The sequence below is a fragment of the Pimephales promelas genome, chromosome 2 (assembly GCF_988280905.1).
Source record: "Pimephales promelas chromosome 2, fPimPro1.hap1.1, whole genome shotgun sequence".
Lineage (NCBI taxonomy): Eukaryota > Metazoa > Chordata > Actinopteri > Cypriniformes > Leuciscidae > Pimephales > Pimephales promelas.
This window is the reverse complement of record NC_142770.1, coordinates 45,109,900-45,130,989: the sequence shown is the minus strand read 5'-3', so window position 1 is coordinate 45,130,989 and position 21,090 is coordinate 45,109,900. Positions and strand designations below refer to the sequence as shown.

Genomic DNA, 21,090 nt, shown 5'->3' with positions numbered 1-21,090 from the left:
CCCTGCCTATTGATAGAAGCTTTTTGCTTTGGTGAAAGTATTCCCGTTTCTACTAGCCAAGGAAGTATTCTTGCCAGTATAGACCCCTTTTGTGCCGACGTCACAGTTACGTCACGGCACTAGCTGGAGGCAAAACAAAGTGAAAACTGGAGGCGGCCAATACAAACCAGCACAGATTCGGCTACACAGCAAAATCCCCAGTGTTAATTCAACACTGCTCAGAGTGTATTTGGTCCCACTCTACAGAGTGTTAAAGTAACACTGAAGCAGTGTTAAAGTTAATGAGATAATTAAGTGACTAATTGGGTGATGATTGAGTATTAGTGATAAACACCTGCCCTGCTGTTAACGAGCAGAATCACTGAAAGAAAGAGAAACACAAGAACTACAACTGACCTCCAGTCACAGCCTTAGGTTAAATCAATTGAAGATACAAAGAAGACATTAAATCTGTGAAGTTCTCAGCAGAGGAGGATTAAACGACTCCACAAACAGCATTACCAGCTTCACTTATTACTAACCAGAATGACTTTATTTCTGTCAGATGTCTATGAACGGCGGTTTAGATGTTGATGTTTTAAAATATTTGGTCACCATTATTGTGATCAGTGTTTCCTTTAGTTGGGCAGTTTGACTCTCAGTATTTTAAGTACAATTTTGGTCTTTGTAACAATGTTTACCAAAACATATTGTTTGTTACATAGCAAACAATAAACAAAGGTGTTCAGCAATAATAGTTTTCATTATAAAACAGTAAATAAAAAATAATGGTTCTCTAATATTATCCCTGACCAAAGGTTGTCATTTTTTTTAACAAATAAATTTCACCTTTTTTGACAGCTTACTGAACATCAACATTCTGATTTTTTATATGCACTGCAGAGAATTTGACAGAAAATCATTAAACTTCTTTTTTTTTAAACAAACAGACATCATGAATCAGCATATCAATCTCAACAATGGTGACAGGTGACTCAACAATGGTGAAGAGTAGGGCTGGGCAATATATAATCGCACGATATTGTATGCGCATCTAATCAGTAAAGCCGGTTCCTTGATTAGTAGTAAATCACCTTCACCTGCTTTCAGATGGAGCGGCATTTACTACAAAGAGCCGTATAGTAGATCACTGACAAGCTGAGCCAAATCGCGTTAATATCGAGGATGTATCGCCAGCGATATTTAATGCGATATGGCTCAGCTGGTCAGTTAACTACGGCTCGTCGTCACGACAAAATCTCCCGTGTTAAACTAACACACCTGGGAGTGTACATGAGTCCACACTCAAGAGTGTTAAAGTTAATTAGATAATTAAGTGATTAAATGAGTGATGATTGAGCATTATTGAAGACACCTAAAGCAGAATCACAAGGAAAAAAAATCTAAAATTGTAAGCCACCATTATGGAGATGAGAGTTTACTTTAGTTGGGCTCTTGACCCTTATATTAAAAATTTTTTATTTTAATTTGCTGTTGCATCTGAGTTAAACCTGTCAGATGAACAAAAATAAACAACTATAAAATGATGTTGGTTATATAAAGACTTTCATAATTTAAAATTTATTCTGTTGGTTACTGCATAACTGAGATTCCGCATAAACATCCAGAATGTTAAATATAATATAATGGATTTCTCAAAAGTTGTTTAAAAAAAAAATCTTACTTTTAGGCACACACAGACCTCAAGATTCAGTCAATGCTTCTTAACAACGGTGACGAGTAGAATATTCAAGTGGGAAAATAATGAGTTGTGATTGGTGGCAACATGTCACCACGGTTGAGATAGACAGGCTGATTATTGATCTCTGTGTTACTGAATAAAGATGACAGTGATTTGATCAGAATATTTTTTATTAAATATTTTAGGTTATAAGTAAAATACAGATATGCTGCAGAACTACAAAACTGTAGCTAGTGTTTCCCAACCCTGTTCCTGGCAGCACACCAACACTGCGTGTATTCTTTGTCTCCCTTATCAAACACACCTGATTCAACCCATCAGCTCATAATCAGGTGGGTTAATGAGCTGATGGGTTGAATCGGGTGTGTTTGATTAGGGAGACAAAGAAAACACGCAGTGTTGGTGTGCCGCCAGGAACAGGGTTGGGAAACACTGATTTAGAGAATAGACAACAATATGTTGAGTATTTAGGCCATGAATCTAAGTTGGAACTTATTCAATGTGGAGTCCCTCAAGGCTCTGTGCTGGGGCCTAAATTATTTTCTTTATATATTAATGATCTCTGTGAGGAATCTGAAATTTTGACGTTTTGTTCTTTTTGCAGATGATACAAATTTTTTTGCATCAGGGAAAAATTTAAACGTATTAGTGAAAACTATTGAACAAGAATTGGTACTACTTCAGAAATGGTTTAATAAAAATAGACTGTCATTAAATGTAAGTAAAACAAAATTTATGCTATTTACAAATCAAAAATGTTTTGACAATGTTAGTCTGAGTTTTAATGGAATAATTATTGAGAGAGTGTCAGAATTTAGGTTTTTGGGAGTACTCATTGATGAAAAACTTAAATGGAAGTCACACATAGCTTATGTAAGAAATAAAATTTGTAGAAACATTGCCGTTATGAGTAAAGTAAAGTTTACGTTAAATTGTAAGGCAATGAGAATTCTGTATTGTTCTTTTATTTTGCCATATTTGATGTATTGTTTGGAGATTTGGGGGAATTCTTATTTTACAAATTTAGCGCCCTTGTTTATTTAGCAAAAAAGGGCTTTGAGAATAATTCATGGAGTTGCTCCCAGAGAACACACTACAGGACTGTTTCTGGAGTCAGGACTACTTAAATTGAAGGACTTGGTTTCTTTACAAACTTTGTTAGTTGTTCACAAAGCTAAACACTGCCTGTTACCGTGTGGACTGCAAACCCTTTTCACTTTAAATAGTGAGACAAGCAGAAGAAATAATGACTTCAAACAACCTTTTGCTGGAAATACCCTCAAACAAATGTGTGTTTCAGTCTCTGGTGTGAAAAGATGGAATCTTCTGGAAAATGATCTAAAATGTTGTTCAAATATCTTACAATTTAAAAATAATTATAAACAAAAGATACTTAAAGTTTATAAAGAAGAATGTGAAAACTAATATAATTATTACAATAGTTATGCTTTCGTTGCTATTTTGGCTGTTGGATCTGGCATTATTTTGTCCTTGTTGGTTTTGTTTATCTAGTATCATGTAAGCAGAATTAGAATTAATAGATAATAATAATAATATTAATTATAATAATAATAGACAAAGAGAGAAAAATGTGTTATAATTGAAGGTAGATTATATCTGGTTTGGGCTTGTCGTATATGTATGTGTATGTGTATATATATGTATATATATATATATATATATATGTATATGTATATATATATATATATATATATATATATGTGTATGTATGTGTATATATATATATATATATTTTTTTTTTTCTTTAAGTTTTCTGTTGTTTGTCATTTTATGTTGGTGAGGTCATCTAATTTGTGAATCTTGTTTATAGGAATGGGGTAGGAGCTTATAAGATTTTTTTTCTTCATCCTACTCCTGTTCTTTTTTTGTCATGGAATGTACTTTGTGTTGGTTTGATTTGTTAAATTGTTCTTGTGGTATTTCGTGTTGCATTACCATGAAAAGAGAGAATAGAAAATAAATGAAAATGAAAATGAAATACACTCTGAGTAGTGTTGAATTAACACTGGGGATTTTGCTGTGTACATAATAAGGAGCTTAAATAATTGTTACTATTATTAAACGTCATCTTGTTGTGTTGTTTGGTGCAAGAATTGATGAAAAATGAATATGCTGCATCTGGAACTTTATTTCTAGAAAATATTCACATCATTAAAATCGCACTGTAATGTCACTCTTTATATTGTCGTGGTCTCGGCAGAACTGCGGATCATACACACAAGTCTTGTACAGGACCATATAGGCATCTAAAGATTTATATGCCCTCAGTTTCTCTTTATAATTGGTTTCTCTATAAGGTAGGTGTAGAAGTCAGGCCACTCAACCGAGGTAACGTACGTTAATCCTGTCAGATCATCCATGCATTGAGTGAGCGTGTAGGCGGCTACAGGTCGGCCAATCTGGTTCCGTCCGTTAAAAAATAACTTTTGGAAATAACAATCGCGGTCCTGGACAGTGAGTGACCTTACACATTAAGATAATATCAGATTTTCTCCAGTCATTGTTAAAAAACAAGCTAACAATCCTTGCTAACTAGCGTTAGTGAAGCGGCCAGAGGGAACTTTCTGCCTCCCCCTAAGCTCCGCCCACAAAAAAACGTCACCGTGTTTACCAACTGTAAAAGGGTCTATACACTTCATAAACACTTTATAGACTGCAGGTAACAGGGAAATATCTCTCCAGGTAGACGGATCGTCAGGAATATTATCTTCTTTGGGAATACGGTGGATCAGGGCCCCTTTCCATGATTCTGGAACTTTACCATTTTCCAGACAGATGTTAAATATATTGGTCAGAATTGGGCACACCGTTTGTTTGTTATTTTTCAGTGTTTCATAGGTCACGCCATCAAGTCCACTTGCTTTATTATTGGGGAGATCATTAAGCACTTTCTCCACTTCAGTGACAGTGAACAGCGAAGTGTTAGGTTGGCTAAGTTGTACAGGGAAGAATGACCCAGCCCATGATATACACACCTTCAAGCCTCACAGGCGCGCATTTAGAAGTGTAGTAGTTCTGCACAGATGGCACATTATCCGCGCTAACTGGTACACTTGGGTATGTACTGTTGTTAAGAATAATCTTGATTGCTCTAGATTTTCTATTCTGCCATAGATATGTAAGTTTATCTCTGCCCACCTGCTTTTGTGTATGGGTTTCACTCCGTGGCGCTCCCAGTGCTGGCTGAACAATGTCCCGTAAAAAACGCAACTCCTCCTCGATCCAGCCGGCAAGGGAGTCCACGGTTTGGGTCTCAGGGAGGCCTCCGCTGACTCGCAGCATTCTCTTCAATACACGGACTGTGAACTTCAGGAAAGGTAGTCCAAACTGTCTTTCATTTCACACACACACACACCAGCAATGATAGATTGAGTGTTCTGTACGTGTTCTTTGGTCACAGTAAGTGACAGTGTCACTTTGTGTAATTTGAAAGTGTAATTTGCTGTGAAATAAAAGGTGTTTCACTGCCGCCTCATCAGGTCTGTCAGAGGATGGTTGAAATCTAAATGAAGTCTTAATTTCTAACAGTGAAGTCACTGTATCTTCAGTCTCTGTTGATTCTGTTGACTGTGAGTCTCTGTAGTGGATCCTTATTCACCATCAGATGATCAGCAGAACATCAGACTGTCATCTAATACCTAAAATAAAACACACACACAGTCACATATGCAGTATGAGATATTACATCTGTCACATCTTTACATAAGAAAACTAACTAGATAATCTATATTAATTCCTTCTCCAACATGATAATATAGCTTCTATCTGATGCTCAAAGTCACTTTACAAAATCAAAAGCACATGAAAGGTCACTTTCACACAACGGACAGCTGATCCAGAACCAGCAGAAATCATCATTACACTCACTACAGATTTAATATCAGTTGATAACCAAATCTCAGATTATCACACACATAAGGCATCTTTACACAGAAAAAGCGGCACAGAAACCAAATCTGAAGCGCCATAAAATCACTAAATGTGCATTTACACAGAATGTTTATTGCTTCTCTGACGCGGCATAAATGCATTTACACAGAAAACACGGCACAGAAACCACAGGCGTCACTTTTGTTAGCATGTCAGGCAGGTCGTGCGTGTGTGTGTGGGTAACACTTTATTTGAAGGGGTGTGCATAAGGCTGTCATGACACTGTCATAAACATGACATAACACCTGTCATGAACATGAAGGAGTCTTTATGAATGTTTATGACTGTTGTCATTAAGTGTCATTCAGTAAATTATGACACTTTTAATGCAAAGTTGACATTCTTTAAAGTGTCTTTGTTATGACAACTTGACATAACCAAGAAATCATAACTAGTCCAACGTGTTCCACTTTACTTGAGGTAAGGGGAAATATTAATGACACTGTTGTTAAAGCATTTGACAGTGTAATGACCCTTAATAACATGTTTATAACTGGTACAATGTGTTCCACTTTACTTGAGGACAAGTAAAATATTCATGACAGAGTTATAATGGTGTCATGAAAACCAAAGTTAAAACCAACAAAAACATATGACAGGGTAATGTAATGATAACACATTACAGGTTAACAGGATATGATTTATTGGCTATGTCAAGTTGTCATAACAAAGACATTTTAAACAATGTCAACTTTGCATTTAAAGTGTCCTGGACAGTGAGTGACCTTACACATTAAGATAATATCAGATTTTCTCCAGTCATTGTTAAAAAACAAGCTAACAATCCTTGCTAACTAGCGTTAGTGAAGCGGCCAGAGGGAACTTTCTGCCTCCCCCTAAGCTCCGCCCACAAAAAAACGTCACCGTGTTTACCAACTGTAAAAGGGTCTATACACTTCATAAACACTTTATAGACTGCAGGTAACAGGGAAATATCTCTCCAGGTAGACGGATCGTCAGGAATATTATCTTCTTTGGGAATACGGTGGATCAGGGCCCCTTTCCATGATTAGTAAAATATTCATGACAGAGTTATAATGGTGTCATGAAAACCAAAGTTAAAACCAACAAAAACATATGACAGGGTAATGTAATGATAACACATTACAGGTTAACAGGATATGATTTATTGGCTATGTCAAGTTGTCATAACAAAGACATTTTAAACAATGTCAACTTTGCATTTAAAGTGTCATAATTTACCGAATGACACTTAATGACAACAGTCATAAACATTCATAAAGACTCCTTCATGTTCATGACAGGTGTTATGTCATGTTTATAACAGTGTCATGTCAGTCTTATGCACACCCCTTCAAATAAAGTGTTACCCAGGATGCTTTTACTGTATTGTCTCTTGTTGGCTGACATGTTTTAATTTGGCTAAAACAATATGGAGCTCGGCCTATATGTGTTGTCTTCCGCTTCTTGACTCTCGCGCCGCGCGTTTGGTTGTCATGACAATGGCGTAGTTTAGAGCGGCACAAGTTCCCGCTCATTTACACTGAAGCAAAACAATATCAGAGTCATCTTTGACACTAGCGGCTGAGGCGGGTCAGGCCGGCATATTCTCAGTTTGCTTTTATGCTGCATTGTGTCTTTACACAGAACTTTGAGCAGACACAGAGCCGCTTTAGAGCAGCCTTAACTCGGCTGTGTAAAGATGCCTATAGAGACAGTTCAAGGGGAAAAGAGGAAAATAACATTCATATTATTCTCACAATCAGTCACAACAGTATGAGCAGAATTACACTCATATTAAACAGTTTAAAGTTCAGAGACAGACAGAAACTGAAGCTGAATTTAAGACTCATTATCTGATGATCTCAGACACAATATTCACACACACACACACACACACTCACACACACACACACACACACACACACACACACACACACTAGTTTGTTACTGAACTTGAACCTTTATTATTATTTCTAGCGAGTAAAACAAGTAAAACAGCCATTTAAACTTTAAATGAAAATATGATGATGAAAATCATTAAGAACTATTCTTACTCTAGTGTCTTCAGTTTATAATGTGGATCATCCTTCAGATCCTCCAGCTGCTTCACTCCTGAGTCTCCTAGATTATTCTTATACAGATACAGTTCTCTCAGGTGTGAGGGGTTTGATCTCAGAGCTGAAGCCAGAGCAACACAACCTTCATCTGTGACTCCACAACTACTCAACCTGTAGAGAACAATGACACACATTAAGCCTATATCCAGAGATAAACACAACACTTACACTATAAATAACATAATGCTGTCAATATGAAATATATATTTCATATTCATGTGTTTCATATTAAATGTGTTTATCATCTTTTCATGTCAAATTCTTACATTTGATCAATAAATTCAGTTAAAATAATAAATGGGGCTGTTACCAATCAAATTATATTATATAGTCTAAACACTGCAAAATTGCAACTGCAATAAATAGACTAATGTTATGAAATTAATGCTTTAAATAAATGTTTAAATATACAAGAAAAGAATTAAATCACACTTTTAAACATTAAACTAAATCGCCAGTAGGGGGCGGCAAGTGACCGTCTTAATAAGAGAGTCATTCGTTCAAACGATTCGTTCAAAACGCTGAATATACTATAATGTACAAAATTCAATAATGATACGATAATATTCATCAAAACAGCTCTCTTGGTCGTGTTATGTGAATAGCCTAAATCATACATTATATTATAAATGTTCAATATTTATTATCTTATTTATCTGCTGTCGCATCTCTTGACACATCATCTCGTTTTCTCTCTCTCTTTTTCTGTTTTTAGCCCCAACAGCTTTTGTGCTTTATCACAACAACTCACTACTCGTACTCGTGTGTGTGTGTGTGAGTGTGTGTGTGTGTGTGTGTGTGAGTGTGAGAGAGAGAGAGTGAAAGAGACCAACTAAAGGGAAAAAAAGCATTGCCGTAAATCGCGCTGATTAAATCTAACGATAATTTATAATATCAAGTCAAACCGTGCAAATTATCCTTTGTTCTCAAATTGTTAATGTTCAACGTCAGCATTGCGGGACTACATGTAATGTCCTTCTGATATTATCCTTGTGTTGGCATGGGCCGCTGCAGTCTCTTTCCCCAAACTCTCAGTCAGAGTCTTCTGCATGTTACAGCGGTGAGTCTCCAGGTGTCTCTGGTGATTGTCTTTTGAACCTTTCTGGATCCACCGTCAAATTAATTAGTTTAATTATATCCAATGCTGTGAGAAAAGGCTATAAATCTCCACCTCCTGCATCTATACACTATCTACATATTAACCCTTCAGGCGCCAGAGGTTTTTTCCTAAAACGTTCGATTTTGACATCTTAATTTCAAAAGGCTTTATCTTAAAAGTAAAAAAAGATTCTGTAAATTAGAGAAATATTAAGGATGACCAAAAGTTTATGTAGGGATTACATTTTCCCTCTAATTTGCATATTATGACATCATATGGTGGCAGCAATCTTGGATTAGAGCATTTTCATGAAAAGTCACATGTTTAAATGATAAAATGCAGCACTTCTTTCCCCCCAAAATGTCCATCACCTTCTGTATGCTATATTGCACAATACTGAATGCTCAGGTATATAGTAAGTAGTAAACAAACTAATGTGTAAATCATTACTAATAAATGGTTGAACAAACTGTATGCATGCAGTGGTTGGCCTTTTGCTGTAGAGATTTTCCATTTACTACATACAGTAGGCACTCTGATTCCATGTATGAGGCACAGCCCATATATATATAATTCATATGACACACAAACACAAGTAGACAAAACCTGTTTAGTTCAAAAGATCACTTGCGTGATCATGCATCTTGCACTTGCATCTGAGTGAGATGAGATGAGCGCGGTATGCAGTATGCACACTATTGCGACTCCTCACCCTGCCTTCACGTTGCCCCCTATCTGTACTATGAACACTTCGACCTCGTCTAACATACCCAGTGATAATAGACAGACTCCACCACAATACTGTCGCCACGATTGCTGAGACACTCTGATGAAATGGCTCACTCTCATACTAGCTCCGTTGTTGATTGCACTGATTCAATGCGCTGTAACTCGAACATTTTTTATAGAAACATGAAGTTTGAGTCGGGGATGAAGTGTGACATGTCTGCCATCCAGTGGAGGGGAGGTCGAATGGAATTAGACACCCAATTGGACAAAATCGGCTGTTTTATTCAGTGACGCATCTTGTCGAGTAAACTCGAGCGTGGCGCCTAGAGGGTTTATCCTTATTCACTCAGAGTCTTTATGGTAGAGATGATCTTACCACAGTTTCTCCAGTTTACAGTGAGGATTCGCCAGTACATCAGAAAGCTGCTTCACTCCTGAGTCTCCTAGTTTATTCACAGACAGATTCAGATCTCTCAGGAGTGAGGGGTTTGATCTCAGAGCTGAAGCCAGAGCAACACAACCTTCATCTGTGACTCCACAGTTACTCAACCTGTAGAGAACAATGACACACATTAAGCCTATATTTATTTATTTATAAACATTTATTAGAGGATCAGCCACATGAGATGAAACATCTCGTTTTCATGGGGGTCCTCGGTAATATTTCCAAACAATAAAGAAAAGTAAAACAACAGAGTAGATACAGTATACATACAAGAAAAACCTCAATGCACACACACACACACACACTATCCCCCTCTACCCAGATAGAATAAAGTAAATCACAGTGGTTCACAAACTGTGGTATGAATCAGTGATGCGCGGGTCAATGTATAAACAACCCGCAACCGACCGACGGTTTCAACTACCCGCCCGCAACTCGGACCGCAAAAAAAGTAAAAAAAAAAATATTGTACCCGACCCGCTTTCTGACCGCATTTTTTAAAAGTAGTAACTTAAATTCTCATCGGAGCGTTATTGGGCCATAGACGTATAACAACCCAGCATCGCAAGAAGACGTAGGCCTACACATAACAAAGGCAAAGCCAGCACTTAGGTCATCATCTTTCATTATTTCAGCAAATGTCTCCCACACTTTTACTCTTTCTATTTGTGTATTTGCGGAGCTTCCACTCCCCAGTCTTCACCTTTTCTCTTGTCGCCTCCATCTCTCTGCAGACTGTAGTGATCGTAGACATGGCCTGTTCGTGAACGAAACGTTCTTTTGAACCGGTTCTTTTTAGTGAACCGGTCGAACCAGTACACTAAATCGAACTGAATCGTTCGAAACAGTTCGCGTTTTGCGTCAGTGCTGATCCACAAGTTACTATAAAGTTACTCACTTTCAGACATGCCTGACAGTCCCTACGAATCGAAATAAATCAATATCCTAAATTATATTTAACTTCAGTAACTCCAACAGTTCACTGAACCGAGACATGTTGGTGCCACTGTTGAGAGAAGTGATGAACACGAGCAGCTGCGCATAGATACTGCGTACTACCGAACGCACAGGGACAGCGGTTCTCCAATCACCAGTATAGAACCGAGAACTGTGTAGACTGAGCTTCGTGCCAGTTATTCAGCCAATAATGTGTAGGGCTGTATATTTCATAAAAAATTGTGTCTAGTAATGTTTAATTGGCATCTTTTTTCAAACGACCCGACCGACCGCGACCCGAATATCATTAAAAACATTTTTGGATGATCCGTAACTGCGGGTAACCGCGGGTGACCGCAGGCACCCGCTCATTTCGGATCAACCCGCGCATCACTGGTATGAATACCACTAAACAATAAAACCTTGATGGTTAACCTTGACCTTAAAACCAGCATGATGATGTTCTAAAAGTCAAGCATTTTGAGAGTGGTGTTAAGTGTGACACACAATAATCCCAAAGAAAACTGACAAAGTTGACATCACTAGATATGTATATTTCTACAAATAAACACATTCATACACCCATAGATAACATGACACAAATTAATGCTAAATCCGAAATACTAGAAACATAGACAAGTATTCTGAAGATGTGTTAACAAAGCAGTTCGGAACAGAGGAAAAGACGTAAGCGAGCGGATAGATGCAGGAAGGCTGTTCCAGTCACGAGGGGCTTCAACACAGAAAGCATAATTCCCAGTTTTTCTCTTTACTCTAGGGACAGTAAAGAAGATCTGTTCGTTGTGACGAAGATTATATTGTGAACTAAAAGGCACTAAATATTGGGATAAATAATTTGGTTATTTAAAGTAAATGCATTTAAATATAAGTTGAAACCAATGATATTGTCTTCTGGCTGAGGGTGCAAGCCAGGCCAGCTGGTCATACATCACACAGTGATGTGTCCTATAGGGGCAGCGAAGGACGAATCGGCACAGGCTGTTGTATACCACATCGAGAGAGTGTAGACAAGTGGCAGTAGTGTTAGCATATATAATATCTGCATAGTCCAGTATAGGTAGCAGAAACTGGGAGACTATTCTTCTCCTAACCTGAAAATTAAAGCAGTCTATCGATTGATATAATGTTCTAAGACGAAAGCTAATTTTATTGTTAAGCGAGTGTATATGAGCTTTGAATGAAAGATCATTTTCTAGCCGAGATACCACGGAGATATTTCAATTTTTCAGTTGACTCTAAAGGAGAAGAATCCAGAAAATGCAGATTAAGATTATTTCTTTCATTCTTCTGGAAAAGCATACAGTAAGACTTTGACTTATTCAACAGGAGTTTATTAAATGACAGCCAGTGCTGGACAGAATCAAAGTCACACTGTAATGAATAATTTATATCCGAAATATTCAATTTGGAGCAATATATAATTGTATCATCTGCATAAAGATGAATGTCACATCCTGAACAGCAGAGCGGCAAGTCATTAATAAAAATGGAGAATAACAAAGGCCCAAGTGAAGAACCCTGGGGTATGTCTTTATCTACACCTGTAAAATTCGACTGACTACCCCTGAAGGACACACACTGGCGACGGTGATGTAGATATGAATTGAACCACAGAAGAGATGAACGGGAAAGGCCAATTGAGTATAATTTATCCAGGAGCAGATAATGATCAACTAAATCAAACGCTTTTGTACAGGGATGCAAACACATGTATGGCCAAAACAGAGAATGGTAATCGAAACCCTCGCCCACAGAGAATATCCAGATACTTACATTGCCACCACCCCCTGCCTGCCACCCCCTGCCATGTGCCTGCCCACCCCCTAGGCACATAGTAAATATGTTTCAGCCTTTAAACCATTTTTCACCAAAAAAAAGGGTTTTATAAAAAACAAACCTCACATATTTCAGCCTTTAAATAATTTTTCACAGAAACAAAAGGAGTTATAAAAAGATAAACCTCCTATATTTCAGCATTTAAATAATTTTTTATAAAAATAGTGAGTGAGTCTAAAAGCTTATCTTTTATTATTAGTAAAATCCGGTCCAATTTTCCGTGGTGTCTGTTGCTAACCATCCATGCACTGCGATCTCCACAACGACAAAGACGTTTTAAAAGATATTCACTACCGAAAAACGCTTTCTGTAGCTCTGCTACATGATTTATTTGTAAATACATGGTTTTATAATCACTATGGTCCTGAATTTGAGGCAGGGTAGTTTGGGGGGTTCGGGGTTTCCCCGAGAAAATTTTGGATTTCTCTAAACTACAGTTGTGCATTTTAAGATATTGTGAAGGCAAAAAAAAAAAATCGATGACAACAGCTTCAGCTTTAAAACCATGTCAGTGAGCTGATTATTTTTCTCTCCTCATCAGCATCACACTCTTTTTCGCTTTGTTTTTATCTTGACTTGTCTCTTCCCCTCCTAAAGTTGGCTTTTTTAATTTACTTAAGGCTACAATTTATATTTTATTCTCAATATGTACACATTCATTATTAATCCTGTGCCTAACATGATGAAAACGGCTTTGTTCATGTTTCTTGTCCCCTCACAATGACAGTAGCCTAAACTATTACACTAGGCTACATGTTACATAGGCCTATTTTCAGTTCAAAATGGTGAAATTAGACAAAACTATATTAGTTTGCCTAATTATTTTTTTATCATTTGTTTAACATTTATGACCTAAAAAACTGTCAAATATATAAAGTTAAGTTTAGCTACTTACATCTTATCTCGCACTTGACCGTACACTGAAGCATCAAGTTGTCGAGTTACACACACTGTCCTCTGTTTCTGACGTCGTAATCTCTGCTCGGCGCCGCTGAATCTGATAACAAGAGGTTTGACGATTGATTTTTCATTAGGCTATTTTTAGTGTCCCCTTAGCACTTGGTGCCCTACGCACAGCGCGTGATGCACGTGGTGGGAGCTGCGGCGCTGCTTGTAACATGAAATCCGGTGCGCTTGCGGCATTCTGAAAAGTTTTCATCTCGCTGCGCCTGGAAACAATCACTTCAATTGTGAAATAACGAACTTGAGAGCGCAAAATACACAATATGTGAACGGCCCTACGGTGTTTATTTAGTCTCAAAACTCGCGAACAGGATACGAGAGCAAAAAACTGTAGGCCTATACACGGACAGAATGCCATCCACTCGCGGGCGTTTCTGCAGTGAGCGCGGTCGATGCAATCCTCGCGCGCGGCCACGAGCTAGTGGAAGAAACACACTACTGGTTCACGCTTGCGCGCATACTGCTGTTTTGGCGCGCAGTGTTCTGATTTGCTTATTTCCTATTTACTTGTTTGGTGGAGGCAATCCAGAATAAATGTTGGTGAAATTATAATAAGACACCCCCCCCACCCCCTTAAAAAAAATCTCTTCGGATCTGCATGATTCACACAAGTCACCCAAACTGACGTGAAAAAAGCGGGAGGCGCCGAAAAGCGCGCTGTTTGCATCCCTGTTTGTAAGATCTAAGAAGGTGACACCAGTACTCATATTGTTATCAAAACTAGAGAAAATATCATTCGTAAATTTCAAAAGAGCAGTGGTAGTAGAGTAGTGTTTCCTGAAACCTGACTGGCATTGAGATAGGTAGGTAGTTAGATAATTGATCGAAGACAATTTTCTCAAAAATCTTCACAATACTATTAATTATTGAGAGGTCTATAATTGTTCATATTTTGGGTGTCCCCACCTTTATGCAATGGAATGACTTTGGTACACTTCCATGCCAGAGGCACCTCATGGGTTAGAAATGACAGATTAAAGAGCTCAGCCAATGGAGAGGATAAGACATGTGAAGAAATTTTGATAAACTTACCCTCAATGCCGTCAGGGCCCGGTCCACTACTAGAGGATAGCTTGCTAATGGCCAGCTGGACACCAGCTGAGCTAACCTGTCGGAATGTGAAAGAGCTGTCGCTGGGCTGAGGATTAACGGTCGGCTCTGGGTGAAAGAACGATGACTGTACCTGAGGTGTTTGGGCAAAATGCAAACTAAATGCATTTGAGATAACAGCTGGATCATTAACAGTTGCATTATTAATTATCATGTTACTGCAGGTACTGTTCGACTTGTCAATTAAGGTATTCATTTTTTTCCAAAATTGTTTAGGATTATTGAAGTCATGTGACAAACTATTTCTGTAGTAATTGGCTTTAGCATTTCTTGTTTGGGTTGTGCACAGGTTTCGTAGCCGTTTATATTCCTCCCAATCATTAAGAAGTTTTGTTTTTTATGTTTGTTCCACGCCCTGTCCCACTGCTAAAACAGACTGATAAGTTCCCCATTTACCCAAGGTAGGTGATGACCTTTGACCTTAATAGTTGTCCATGGGGCATGCTTATCAATGACTTGCACAAATTCAGTATAAAAGAAATTCCAGGCAGCTTCCACGTCAGGAATTAGGCTAAATCTATTCCAATGTATCCTTCTCACATCTTTAATAAATAAGTCACTGTTAAATAATTTCATGTCACGGATCAGAATAAATTTTGGAGAAAGACAGGGAATTGTAATTTTCCAAATGCAATATATGAAAGAATGGTCAATAAAACAATCAGAGTGAACACCAGATTTGATTATTCTGTTGGGATGAGTGACTAATATCCAGCCAAGAAGAGATTTGCAACTTGGGCTTATTCTAGTAGGCTCTTTAATAATTTGTGTAAAATTTGAACCATTGAACATGTTACGTTTCGTGAGAGTACCGCATCAGACCAGTTTAAATTGAAATCCCCCAACAGCAAAATTTCTGATGAGTCTCCAAAATGATGAGACAGTGGCTAGGATGTTTCGATCAGACTCTAGCTTGGGAGATGTTGGTGGCCGATATATGTTGCCAATTACTAATTGTTTATTTGCATGAAGAGTAACCTTAACAAAGATACCTTCAAATAGCTCAGGTTTCACTTTAGGGATAATTAATTGTGATTTCAAATTTGAAATGGTAAATGGACTGCATTTATATAGGGCTTTCATAGACCTAATGGCCAACAAAGCGCTTTACATATTGCCTCACATTCACCCATTCACACACACATTCATACACCGACGGCGGTGTCAGCCATGCAAGGCGCCATCCAGCTCGTCGGGAGCAGCTGGGGTTAGGTGTCTTGCTCATGGACACCTCGACACTTGGTCAGGTGGAACCGAGGACTGAACCACCAACCTAGTGGCGCAGATTAGGACTGAACGATTAATTGCATTTGCGATAATATCGCGATATGATGAAATGCGGTTTTGTAATCACAAGAGCTGCGATTACACTGGTCACGTGACACGCGGGAGCAGTCTGCAAGATCAAGCATCAATTTGCCACGCTACGTGGTCTGGCGTTCATAAAAGAACAGTTTATTTTTAATGTATGTGATATTGTGTTATTTATTCTCTCCCCAACAATCCTGGATCGATTCAGAGAATTTCAGAATCGAGTCTGAGCTTAGTTTTTAAACACAGATGCGTGATGACTCTGCGCGTGCTTCAGAAACGAACCGTGTTCTGCTTGCTTCTATTCTCTCTCTCTCTCTCTCTCTCTCTCTCTCTCTCTCTCTCTCTCAGTAACGTTATTTCATAAAGTTCGGGGTTGAACCGAATTACAAGGACATTCGCGGGCTTGCCGCTTTGCTTGATGTTATAACGTTACTCCTGCACTGCGCGTTCTCTCCCGCGGGAATTTTCCTTACAAATGCTTCACAGAGGCATTATTTACGTCTTTTGGAATGCAGTTGGCTTATAGTATATTAAAACTATGAAAATCACTGAGAAGGCTGCTTTCATTTTAAAATACTAACGCGCGCTTTGTGAAGAGCGCCGCTCGTGCATGCGGCCGTGAGCGACTCATTGGTTAAATGTGCATAAACTTGCATGTCAAAATGCTTTTATGACACGAAATTAATGTAAGCACGGTCAGTTCTTAAACCAACAGGACAAACCACATTTACAATTTCAAGAGATATGTGCATTAGTGTGAATGCAGCTTATCTAAACTGAGGGGGAAAATCACTCCAGCTCTTGAATGATAAACATTCAGACAGCCTACTTTTAAATAGTGAGACCACTCTTTCTTTATTGCTTGTAATGCTTTTTTTGTTTCTCTTTATTTACTAGCTTTTATATTATTAAGTTATTTTATAAAGCCGATTTAAAATTCTTAACATTGGTTTAATTAAATGTTTTTTTTATAATTATTTTTTAAAGTATGTGTTTTTACACATGTAATTAAATACATATTTTAAGTGTTATTAAGATTAATTAATGAAAAAAAAAAGTAGATCGGATCATGAGCTGCCTAAAGATTCCCATCCCTACTGTACAATGATTTATTGCTTGTCTTTGTCGACTAATACAGAAGGTAAAGAACTTTTTTTTTTAAATCGCATATTAAATTGCAATCGCAATATTGGTTAAAAAAAAAATCGCAATTAGATTATTTTCCATAATCGTTCAGCCCTAGCGCAGATAGGATTTTTTAACTGGGGGGGACCAAGCTGTCAGCAAATGATTTAAACTCAATTCGTTATTTTACATAATTTGGGCTTTAACTAGTGCTCAAGTCGTTACTTTGCGTTATTTGGGCAAATGATTTGGACTAAAAAGCCAATGGGGGATTCTTACTTGAAATCATGGATTACAACAATAAACAAAGGTAAAAAAAGAAAAGAAAAAAAGGCCTTACTGATCACCACTATATGCATGATCAGACTGTTATTTGACTAGTATTCCAATCACCCATGACCCATGTCTTCAGCAAAGTATTATTTAAACATTTGCTTATCTCGCAATGTCTATCATTATGAACAAAAAAGCATGTGCAAAATGAGTGCAAAAATAAAAATAATAATAAACTAAAATAACAACATCATATTTTTACTGTGGCTGCCCTCTTGCAGATCCTCACTTGACTGACTACTAGGGCCTGCCTTACGGTCATCAGATATTGCCTGCTGGCCAGGAGGACAACATTTTGAAGTATATAATTTCAGCTAAACCTATGTACCTCTATAGAATTTCACAACAATGTGAAATACAACATATTCCAGAGAATTAATGGCTAAAACTACTATTTCAAAAATATCTCATAATAACTAAACATTTTAAATGTAAGTGTTAATTACAAGTTTGTTGCAATTTATAGATTAGAAATATCTTTCAAATGATGTATGACATATTAAGAAATGTTTTTCATAGCCCATAATTTTAGAATCTATATCCTCCGTTGCTCCGTACAGTAAATAAATAAATGAATTAATAAAATAAAAATATGATTTCCTGCTATAAGAGGATGTCAAAAGTTTATGTAGGCCTTTATTTGTTGTTTGCATAAACCTTGTACTACATAAATTTATTTATTATAATTACTTTTATAGTGGTTTACACAACAGTGAACATACCTCAGTCTACAGTACAATGGGTTAAATTATTAGATAAAACGGTATCGTAAACCCTGGTCTCCGCGGCCCAGGCCCGCCTTGGCTACTTCCTGGTCCCGTTCCCCTGCACAGGCCTGGCCCTCCGTCCCTCCCCCGAGACTGTCTCCGCTTCACCGCCCTCCTGAACTTTTTGTTGTCTTTATGGGCGCCGGGAGCCGCCCATAGGGGGTGGGCTATGTCATGATGTGGTTTTGTGTCTTGTCAATATGTATTCAGTTGTTCCCTGTCTAGTTATTATTCCAGGTGTTTCTCATTTCTCACGCCCCCTTGTTATCTTGTCTAGCTCGTTTGTACTTATTATTTAAGCCCTGTGTTCCTGCCTTGTCTTTGTGAGTTCTTGTTTAATGTCGAGTGGTCGATGTGGGTTGTTCCTGAGTCTAAAGTCTAGTCTGTAGTCTGTTTGAGTTTTGAGCGTGTTAAAAAAATACGTTCTTGCATAAAGACAAAGCAAAAATGTCAACAACTCAAAAGATTTTCCTTCACTCGCTCCCCCACGAGTAACACTACTGAGCATAAACAATCATATTAATTTATTATATTTGGCTAGATAAATAAAAGAAAATCACAACAAATTATACAAGTTGACTCTTAGTGTGATAGAACAAACAAACAGCGTACTATTACCAAATATAAATTGACAAACATCCAAGCCGTAAAAGGCCAATAATTAATCAGAGACGAAAATCAAAAACTAAATCCGGTCGCACCCTGTAGAGGTCTCTCTTTTTTGAGTGGAATGACATCAAATGCTGAACAGCGCATCATGCCATACATTCGGAAGTTAACAAAACTAACATGACATCAGTCATGGCAAAATTGAGGTCTCATTTTCCGAGTTGAGAGAATCAAAGGAATCGAGAAACTTAGACGCCTCAATTGGCTCAGTAAACAAGTTTTGGTCGAATCCTCTTGTCAACTTGATGGTGGCAGGATATAACAGGAAAGCTTGAAATCCCAAGGAGCGAGCCCTATTCATTATATGGAAGCACGGACGTCTGCGCCGAGCGGTGGCATCGCTATAGTCTGCAGCAAAGCGAATTATTTGGCCTTCGACTGTCACCGGTGACTTCCTTGCGAATCCTAAGATCCGATCTCTGTCTGTGAAACGAAGACAGTTCAGGATCATGGTCCGCGGAGGAGCAGGAGTCTTGCGCAGGGGACCAATACGATGTACTCGTGTGAGCTCCGAGGGCTGCTGTGCAATTCAGGGAACCATTTAAGGCTACGCATCAGGTAGGCTAAAGCCTGATCTTCTTCTATTCCCTCTTTTAAATTTATAATTCGGAGATTGTTCCTCCTACTCCGGTCTTCCATCGAAACAAGTTTCTGCTGAAGTTTCTCCATTGTATCATTTTGTGCAGTAGTAGCTTCCTCTACTCGCTTCATTCGAGTTTGTAGAGAGGTTGTAATCTTGCGCTGGGATTCCAAGTCTTTGGAATGATGATCAAGTGTCATTTTGATCAAATCCAGCTGATTTTCCAGCCGTTCAAAGCAACCTCTGGCATTTAAGTCGGCTTCGGCAAAAAACTTTTGCAAAGTTTCCTCCAGAGACGCCATAGTCAGTTCGACACACGAGGTAGTGACAGCGTTTTCAGCCTGTAAATTCGCCGATTCTTTTGTATTTCCCCTTTTCCCAGGCATGATCAAAGTCACATAGCAAAGATTCAAAAGACCATAAGACAGATTCTACGCTTGGAGATCTTGATTTGACGTTTTAGCAATTAACACAAGGAGAGCTGTGAGCGACTATGCCTCTACTCCGCCATTTTACAATATCCAGAGATAAACACAACACTTAAACTATAATTAACATAGGCAAGGCAAGTTTATTTCTATAGCACATTTCATACAATTTCATATGACAATTCAAAGTGCTTTAGCCCACTAATTATTTTTGTCATTTGGCTCACATAAATAGGTTGAGCCAAAAAGTGCAGTCAATGAGGTGGCCCATTTTCTGATGTTTGGATCCTTTTCTTCATCAAGAAGGTTCCAGAACTGTCCCCTGGCCCTCGCCTTCACCTGAATGTCAGTCTGCAGTGCTAAAGTCTCATCCTCCAATGCTGACGGGTTCATCTGAAACAGCTTTCCCATGTCTGAGGCCAGAGAATCAACTTCATGCTCGTCTCCAAATGGAAAGCACATGAATGATGCGATTGGCTCAAGTAAAGCAAAGTCTTGAAAACGTTTGTCAAAGTCTGACCTGACCTTTTCGATTTGCTCAATGTAGCGCTCAGTCAAGCTGTGCAGGCTCCTCTCCTTGCTTATGCTATGCTAATACTTGTTTGGCGGATCAGACAAATGCATTTAGAAAAGGACATTGTGAAAAACATTCTTCCTCCCTCTCCGCATGGAAATGGTGTGTTTTTGGTAATAATAATAAAAACCGCACTCATTTTCAAATTGTTGGAGTTTATGAATGAATGTCATGTGTGTATGCTACCGATTAGAAGCAGGCCAATCTCGACTGGTCTAATTTTATTCGTCAAGTGCAAGTCAGACAGAAACTAAAAGGAGAAAGAAGGACAGTGGCACAATGCTATATTTATTTTTATTCAAATTTAACTAAAGCACATATTAAAATGATGTGTGATCTACCAGCATTGTGTTTGCGATGGACTGAGGACAGTTGTGCACCACTGATGTACAGTCTGTATAAGTGTATGATTTAACTTTTCCCCATAGTCTACTGTTCACAATACACT

The 21,090-nt window shown here is 38.1% G+C and overlaps 1 protein-coding gene across 4 annotated transcripts in view; it reads right to left on the bottom strand.

The window, feature by feature from the left end:
- LOC120484964 (NLR family CARD domain-containing protein 3) overlaps window positions 1-21,090 on the bottom strand; it is a 66,002-nt gene that overhangs the window by 7,430 nt on the left and 37,482 nt on the right. For 3 of the 4 annotated variants that reach the window (XR_016147412.1, XR_016147414.1, XR_016147413.1), the window contains 3 exons: window positions 9,918-10,091; window positions 7,651-7,824; window positions 4,841-5,340 (listed from right to left, as the gene is read on the bottom strand). Coding sequence is in view for 1 of the 4 variants with exons in the window: in XM_089123039.1 (XP_088979165.1) it covers window positions 5,334-5,340; window positions 7,651-7,824; window positions 9,918-10,091 (355 nt within the window). In the remaining 3 variants the exon portion in view is untranslated. Of the gene's footprint in view, window positions 1-3,454; window positions 5,341-7,650; window positions 7,825-9,917; window positions 10,092-21,090 lie in introns of those variants that run through there. The other variant, XM_089123039.1, reaches the window with a different exon arrangement.